The 8,998-nt window shown below is 39.4% G+C and overlaps 1 protein-coding gene across 4 annotated transcripts in view; it reads left to right on the plus strand.

Moving 5' to 3' along the window:
• HYCC2 (hyccin PI4KA lipid kinase complex subunit 2) overlaps positions 1-5,371 on the plus strand; it is a 104,989-nt gene extending 99,618 nt beyond the window's left edge. For all 4 annotated transcript variants that reach the window (XM_054043756.1, XM_054043759.1, XM_054043757.1 and 1 more), the window contains one exon: positions 3,944-5,371. In XM_054043756.1, the coding sequence (XP_053899731.1) occupies positions 3,944-4,548 (605 nt within the window). In that variant the 3' untranslated portion in view covers positions 4,549-5,371. The remainder of the gene's footprint in view (positions 1-3,943) is intronic.
• Positions 5,372-8,998: the final 3,627 nt, after the last annotated feature.

The following is an 8,998-nucleotide window of genomic DNA, read 5'->3' on the forward strand; positions in this document are numbered from 1 at the left end:
TGAAGACAAAAGCTGTGTGGTTGACTTGTCATTTTCCCTCTCATTTTTATATCACATGAGCTCCTTTCCTTTCCAGGATTTTAGTCAATTATGGGGCTGTTCAGGAAAAGATGCTGTTTTGATTGTTGCTATTCTCTTGGAAAAGAAGAAACCTACCACTTTTTCTGAGTTCCCTGTTCCAAATAAGGGGTATAGAGAACTGAACTGCACTCTCCCTTTCCTTGTCTTTGAGGGTAGTGTTAGAGGAAAACTACCATCCAGTCTGTATATATTTAAGGTGTATTTTACTAAGGTGAAAGACTTCACTCCAATGAGAACTTTCCTGAGTATCTGGGATCTGACTAGCGAGAGATTTTCCTGCATGTTGTTTTGTCTGTTTTCTTCATTCTTCAGCATTGCTGTGCTGCCTGGGCCTCTGCATGGTTGCAGCATCCAAAAGCTTGCACCAAGCCTCTCATTCTCCTCTCTAAATTGAATGGATACTTGACAGTTTTACCTTTCCAATTTCTTTCTGCTGTCTCATGGTGTTTTTTCTGAAGTAGGATAATCTGTTTAGCATCCCTGATTATTTTCTCATGAACACTTCGGTGCTTCTTCACAGTGTTTGCATCAGTGTTCAAATAAAGCTTTTCCATATTGCTTAGGGGTGTCTCCCTGCAAGTTACACATCATCCATTTGAATAAGGGAGGGTTGAGAGAGGAGGTGTTAGCTGCTGCTGGGGTTCCTAATCAATGCACTTTCATTCAGCTTTGCATGATGGTATAAAAGAATATAAATGCTGGGTCTGATGGGAAAAGCTTCTTTTGTTTTCAGGGTATTTCGGTTGTATTATCCTTTAACCAGCACCTTTGAGGACGGTGGTGGTGGGTTGTTCGTAAAATGTCTCATTGTTTAATGTGGGGAAGTATTTGTGTGAATAAATGAGAAGACAAACACTTTTATATTTCTAAAGGACTGATTTGATCAAACAGGAAAAAAAACACATTTTAAATATATATTCAGGAAGTTGTAGTAAATGCATTTTAATAATTAGAAAATATCCCTTAGAGTTTAAAATGCTTGTCTTGTCCTGAGGCTAAAGTTTTTTCCAGGTATGAAGATTGCAGTACTGTGAAGTTTCCTACAGTTATGGGAGGTTGAATATTAGAGTAAACCTATGAGGATTACATAATAAAGCAGACCAGCATTGTACTCTACTGAGAATGGCTTTAGGTTAGAAAGTGGCTGAGTGCCCCCTTGCAAGGCTGAAACCAGGAATAACAGTGATCTTAGCTTCAACAAAAAGGGTTTCCTAAAAGGGAAAGGGATCCAAAAAACCCCATCTGTAAAGCTGTTCTGCTTTCTGCTTCTGAATAGGGCCGGTGCTTCCACTAGACGACCCTGGGCAGTTGCCTAAGGAGGCAGGATTTGGGGGACGGCATTTTGCCGCCCTCGGCGGAAATCTGGTGGTGGGGGGTCCTTCTGCTCTGGGTCTTTGGCGGAAATTCAGTGGCAGGTCCTTCACTTGCTCCAGGACCCGCCGCCAAAGTGCCCTGAAGACTCGGAGCAGAAGGACCCCTGCCACCGCCGAGACCCCAGGACCCCTGAATGCTCGGAGGAGGAGCGCTGCCACCTAGGGCGGCAAAAACCCTGGCGCCGCTCCTGCTTCTGAAATATGATGCATAGCCAAGCTAGATATTTTTGCGTGGTGAAGGAGCACCAAGAGCCAAAGTACTGGTCTCAATAGGCTGCTGTGTAACTTGAAAGTTTAAAGACAACTTGTCACCTTTGTCAGTGCACTGGCAACAGTCTGTGGAAGGGTAGGTTCATTCCTGTATGTTAGACTCATAAACCTTTTGCCACCATTTAATGAGCTTCAGATAATCTCTATGGTATGTGCCAGAGCAGAGTGAGCAAACTGCCACTGGAATAATGCAGCAGATGAAGCTGTCAAACATGTACACTTCCTGGGGTTTCCCGCAAGCAGTCATACTTAGAGTTATCACAGGGAAATCTGAAATTCTTACAAATGGAAGGCCTTATTTAAAAAAAAAAGGTGAAATTTTGCTTTTTTAATCTTGAAAGTAAGACAGCTGGAGTGAAAATGAGCTCATTTTCACTCAAATGCAAAAACTACAATTTTTGAAATTCAAAGTCCTGTTCAGTTACGTGAGAAATGCATATTTTGTCATGTTTTGATGTAAAAACTACTTTATGAATTTCCTTGGGGTTTCAAAATGGCCTGAAACAAAATTGCATTTTTTATGAAAATACTTGCCATTTTTTGTACAATCCTTTTTATGGTATAGGACTGAAAGCAAACACTCAAGAAGTAAATGCATCTGTTTCCTTAGTAATGGAAAATAAGGGAGCAAAATGAAAACCACAAACTAGAAGTAGTTTGCAAAGGAACCTGCTGCCAGTAAATACAGCCAGTAAAACAGCAGAGCTCATCCACCTTTGCACCCTGTCAAGTCAGACTTACTTCCAAAGATCACTGACTTAATACACTCAAGGTATGTCTACACTGCAGTTAGACACCTGCAGCTGACCTATGCCAGCTGACTCAGCTCTGGAGAAGGGTCTGTTTAATTTTGGTTTAGATGTTATGGGGACCCTGCCACTTCGCAGGGTCTAGAGCCTGGGCTCCGGTCCTAGAGCCTGGGCTCCAGCCCAAGCTCGAACATCTATACCAGTTAAACAGACCCTGAGCCCAAGCCCCATGGGCCAGACATGGGTTTTTAATTGAAGTGTAGACATACCCTCACAGTTGGGTTTTAAACTCCTAACTTTCAAAACCAGACTTCAGGTTGCATCCTAGGAAACTGAGGCCACCTCTAGGTATTCTCTGTTCTCCATTCATGGCCTGGAGTGATAGGTTCCTGTTTGACAGGCAGGTCCTGTTCAGAAGCACAAAGTCTCTTCCACAGGGTGCAGCACTTTGCAGCTTAATCTTGTATTCCATATACAAAGAGGTATTTTATAGATAGAAGATATTTAGGCAGCCAGGTTACAAGTGATATGATGGAAGCCAGCTTCATGTAATTGCTGGAAGTGCAAGGAGGACTGGGGTTTGGGGGAGAGATGACAATTAGGAGTTAGGGTTTATCTCCAGGAGAAAGTTTAGTCACATTATGTGCCAGTTAGCATCTGCTGAAATCTACTACACCTGCAGGCGGGGTGGCGATTGGTGACCAATGGTCTGACCTGTTCCTAAAGGTTGCTGAGCTCTTGCAGCAACTCACATTGACTTCAGCAGGAGCTGCATTTACTGTACTCAGTACCTCTTGGGATGCAGCCCTAAATCAGGATAAAAATAGCAAACTAGGCTGAAAGGATGAGTGAAGGGGTTGTGGAGAATCCTTCAGACTGAATTGGCTAATGGATTGGATAGTCAAGCAGAGTTGTTCAGATGCTCACAATTATCTGTGCCTCTACTAGTAATGCTGGAGCTGATCAGTTCTACAGAAGGTGATAAAATAATACAGATGAGAGGTTTACCCAGATAAAAAGTACATACACAAGAGGCTCTGATTCTCCTCTCACTTGTGTAAACAAAAGCATAATAGATTTATACAAGTGTGAGAGAACCAGGCACAGTGCATATGAATGGAACAGAGATAAATAAACCATATGGAGTCTGAGTTTTCGTATTTACACATGTAAATCAGGAATAACTCCCTTGAAGTGAATGAGGCTACATCAGTGTAAAATCAGGCAAGTGAGAGGTAAATCAGGCTGCTAGTGTAGAGTACTGGAATTTGGTGCTGACTAAAGTTACTATCCACTATGTATAGAGGGAAGATTTTTGGTTGCAGGAATCCGTTAACAAGTGGAAAAGTGTTTGGATCAGAAAATGAAGTTCGTTTTTAGTGACGTTTTGTTTACATCTGTACACATCTACTTCATGTAACTTGACTGTTTAGTTTCTGGGTCTGATTTATTTGTGTTGGGTTTTTGTAGATACTGAGGGTGTAAATGGAAGAGAGGAATCCGTGAACTTCAATGATGCTGACGAAGGATTTTCATCAGGAGCTTCCCTTAGTAGCCAGCCAGTTGGGACCAAGCCTCTATCGTCCACATCCCAGAGGGGCAGTTTAAGGAAAGCAGCAAGTGGGCGTTCAGCTAAGGATAAAGAAACATCATCTGCCACTAAATCCAATGAGAGCCCTCGAGATTTAGTAGCTCGGAAGCAGTACCTGCACCAACCAACTGACCTTACTGCAGAAACAATTGAGATGACACCTACAAAGAAACACCTCAGCTTGCCTGCTGGGCAGGTGGTACCAAAAGCCAGTAGCTTGAGCCTGATCCGGACCGCCAGTACTTCCTCCAGTAAATCATTTGACTATGTGAATGGTGGTCAAGCAGCTTCCATTGTTGGGGTTGGCACTGAGGGTGTTACTAATCTAGCAGCTGGCAATTCCAATCGGTTTTCAACTATCAGTCTACAGGAGGACCGGCTAGGCCAAGCTGGGGAAGGTAAAGATCTCCTTACCCCAGGGGCTCCCCTTACCAAGCAGTCTCGATCCCCAAGTTTCAATATGCAGCTGATATCCCAGGTGTAGCTTTGACTCCCCTCTTCCTCTTTAACCAACAGACAGTTCATCCTTGGGCAAAAACAAGAACCTTCATCCCACAGTGTGAAAATACTGACCATTGTGATCTCATTTGATTCAGTTTAGATATCATCCTGTATTTTGTATGAAACAGCAATAAATCTCCCCTCACCCCCAGTCCCTACCCCTTGTGAACATGGTTGTGAAGCAGTATAAAATGTACTGTATGCCTTTTCCACACCTTCCTTTCTCCTTGGGTGATGTGCAATCCATCGTAGGCTGATCAGTCCCATTTCAACACTGTGAGACTGGTGATACTGGAGGAAATGGTGAATGTGATCCCTATGAGATGATGCTTTGCTTTGTTAAGAAATAGAAACGGGTTAGTTTTATCAGTCTACAGTACTGCAAAGACTACTGGATCATGATTTTTCTTAGAACCAGGAGTGCCTCAGAGATTCTAATGTGACTTTGGACCTCTCTGAGTTTGTGCAATCAGTTCTGGGGGAGGGGAATGTCATTGTTGCTCCTGGCTGACCAATGCACTTTTCCATTAAAATGAGAATTGTTCTTTTCCTTCCCCACCCTCACACCTCCACTCTCCTACTTCTGAAACTCTTCCTGTTCAACAGTGGAGACATGCCTATTACCAAGTCGTTGCCCCTCAGATAAAGAGAGGCCTGTAAGTAGAGAACGTAGGTCACAGTGTACTACTTATGGCGTTGTAGCCATATTTGTTATATGTCTTCCCCTCCAGGACACAGGGTCATTCCGCTTACACACTGGAATTTGGAAAGGCCAGACCTGTTGAAATAATTCAAAAGTGGGAAGGAGAGATACTTTCCCAGAAATAATTAACTACTAGCTCTGCTTCTCTTTGTGTGAGGTGATGATCACTGAATTGAAACAAGCGCATCTTCAGGTAAACAGAGGGATTCTCAGGCTGCATTCTGTGGTATCATAGCTGTTAGGGAGCCTCTCCTGCTTTCTTAGCTGTTCCTAGCTCAGTCACAGTATAGATTAAGAAATCTGTAGTCCAGACATAATCCTCCAAGGAGATGCATCAGGGATTGAGATACTGGTTTGCTGGAAACACTGAAGCGTCAATGTGCAACACTTTCTAGAAACAATGTTGGTATAACGGGGTACTCAGTCTTTTCTCCCAGAAGGACCACACTTCACTGCCTTTGTATTTACAATCCATTGCATTTTGTAAATATTATCTGATCATTTTGCTGACGGAGGCAGGCAATCTCCTAGAAAACTCTGAACTCATGCCATTGAGCCAAGTCCTGAATCTATGTGATTGATGTATGGGCAGCAATTGGTACCTGTGCTAGAGATCACTACTTAAAAGTACATTTCTGATTACAAAGGAGGATGTTCATCATATTTTAGCCTGTGTCTTTCTTTGGATAACTAAGGAGAAAAGAGGAAGCTCAGTCTTTTCTCTCTTCTCTGTTGTGACCTGGAAGTTTACAGGCCATTAACCCCTGGAACAGATTAGAGTTACATTTTTTCATTATGTAGGCACTTTTGTTTTATAATTTTCACTGTGAAAAAATATACACAAATGGCTACAAATAACAGGCTATCTTTTGATTTATAAAGATTGTACGAAATTCAGAACTAAAATGGCATTACATTGCTAGTGGTTATTTGATGTTGTTAAAATGTTATTTCGAGCTTTCTGTTCTTCTCTTTTTAACACCCTCATTTCAAGTAGCATTTTTCCAAAGTGACTTTCAAACTTCTAGTTTAAACAGGTAAAGGAAGACATTTTTATGGGTGAATGAGTTACTTGGTCACTTAATCTTCATATTTCACATTCAAAGAGGAATGATAACATTAAACAGCATTCAGAATTATGCCAAAATTTCAGTTAAACACTTTAAACACCAACGTTCAGTTAAGAAAAAGGAAAAAAACCACTTTATATTCTCGTTAAAAACTGCAGCTAAGTCGCAAGAACTGCCAGGGATGCATAAAGTGACAGAACAAAGACAAAATCAGGAGTAGCCAAGAGGTAGTACCCTTGAGTAAAGTTGACCTAAAAAATATGTACTGTGAAAAATAGTGATGCTTCACAACCTAGCAAGAGATGGCTACACTTGTCAGTTTATTTTCTAGAGTACTGGCAATGGAGACACTTAATATGATGGCTGTGGTTGTGCAGAAGCTTGTCTGATGTTTTTAAAGAGGAGTAAAGATGTATTCGGAACAGATTAAACCAAAAAAGGAAATATTACTGAAGATAAATATAATTTCAAATTGATAAGGACCAAATTATTCCTTTATATTAGTTCTTGAGGTGGAAATGTAAGTCAGGCGGTCAGGCTAGTTTTGGAAGAATCCCAATATATTTTTTCAAGTGAGTGTGTGTGTGTGTGTGTGTGTGTGTATGTGTATATATATATGTGTATATATATATATATATATATATATATATATATATATAGTAGAGGTATATACAAAAAAATACATAGTGATGTTTGTTAGCTCTATCGAGGTTCTATATTTTCCATTGTTAGTTTTCACCTAAGGGATTTATAACTCTTTTAAAAATTTTGCATCAGGCTAAAACTTAGCAAATAAATTTCCATATCATGATCCATTTCTTTTACAAAATGCAGTTAAACCAGTTCAGCAAAATGAAATAGTCCTGTGATTTCAAATTGGGGAGTCAAATGTGGGTGCTCAAATTTGAATTAAGATTTAGTCACTTTTTTAAAACCAGTTTTGCAGGTATTTAGTCCTTATTTTGGTGGAGTGCCTTTTGTTATATTTTATAAATCTGTTATAAGTATTCGTTAATCTGCTTTTGTGTATATGCACACTACTTTTGCTATAATATGCTTTTTGATAGAGTTCAAATTCTGTCCCTATTAACACCCTAGATGTTCCACACTATGGACTGACATGATATACCATAACTTGTCCAAAGGATCCTTTGAGTGCTTCGTGTCAGACGTTCACTGATAACCTCTCTGTGTTCTGGAATGACTCATCCATTAACACAAATGAAGCAGCCATTATAATGTGTCATGTCAGTGCTATATATCATTAATGCTTTTAGATGTGTCCATCAATCCATGTCAAGGTAGTTGTGAAATATGATGTACTGAGCTTCAGTGAACTTCAAAGTACTGTGGCATTAATTGAAATGGAAATACTTGGGATACAAACAAAGAATAATCAGAGTTGACTTTGGAGGGTATTGTATGTTACTGTTAAACTAAGTACAAAACTATTAAAATAATAGGTTTCTGATAATGTGACATAGATTTAGACTTAAGTTCTTTATCGTTACCTCACTTTATTGTCTCTCCGTAATTATAATGCATTTGGTATGTAACATCATGCACTAGTTTTAGACCCTTGCAATAGTTGAATACAGTTGCAGTATACAAGAGGTCAGAATGCAGAATACGACATTCCTCCTTATTTGAGATAGTATATATGCACAACTCTGAAGTGGGGAACCATGGGTACTGTAGCTAGGTGTAGATACACATTTAAGTAAGGATAGATGTATTATCCCTTGATTTTAGCATAACTGTGTACAATAATATGCTGGCATTTGTAACTCATTTTTTTTCTGGGGCTTCATAATTTAAGGAAATATAAAATAATTGGCTGCTAATTAAATCTTTGATCAGCTTTTAAGCTATTTTAAGTGGCTTTTTGGTTGAGCTGTGAGCCATTTTTCATGCAGGCAGCAAGATGACAAGTAATAGCTGTTTAAACAAATGTTGCAAGTGAAGATTAAATACTCTACTATCCATCCATTTAGTTTAGTTTTCAGAATATAGAGACTTTGTACCTTATTGTACATCTCAAATACAGATTTGTGATGTGACCTTGAAAAAGCCTTTTTAGGAGTGTGAACAGCCTGTCCTTCCATTCTGTAGCAGTGAACATTTTATCACACCGGTTATGTATTATATCAGATATTTGTATGGTTTGCAAATATAATAGTCTCAGATACATAAATCTGACATTTCCAAATAAATTCTCGTATTTCTCTTACTAGCTTATAAGGTAATTAAAATCATCTGCTTTGAGATTGGAATAGTGAAAGTATTGTTTTCTGACAAAATATTTTATTTGCACTACTTTTGTGAATAGTAGAATGTACTGGGGCAGAGCTTTTTCTCACCATGTGAGGTTTGTGTGTGGGTAGGTACATACATTTGTCACATGTTGTCAATTGCCTCAGTTGTGTCTGTACTGTATATAAATGTAAACATATTAGAAAATTATGGGGGTAAGATCCACTACTAAATAGCGGCAAATACAAAGTGGGTTGCTTTACTTTTTGGATAATTAGTAATTAATTTTAAAGCTTAGTTCAAGGGGAAAAAAATTCAAAATAATGATAAAAGGTTCACAAATATATTTTGAAGATTAATTTTGGAACAGATTATTCTACACTGAGGCGATTTTTAAATCAACAGTT

Source organism: Malaclemys terrapin, chromosome 11 (genome assembly GCF_027887155.1).
Source record: "Malaclemys terrapin pileata isolate rMalTer1 chromosome 11, rMalTer1.hap1, whole genome shotgun sequence".
Taxonomy (NCBI): domain Eukaryota; kingdom Metazoa; phylum Chordata; order Testudines; family Emydidae; genus Malaclemys; species Malaclemys terrapin.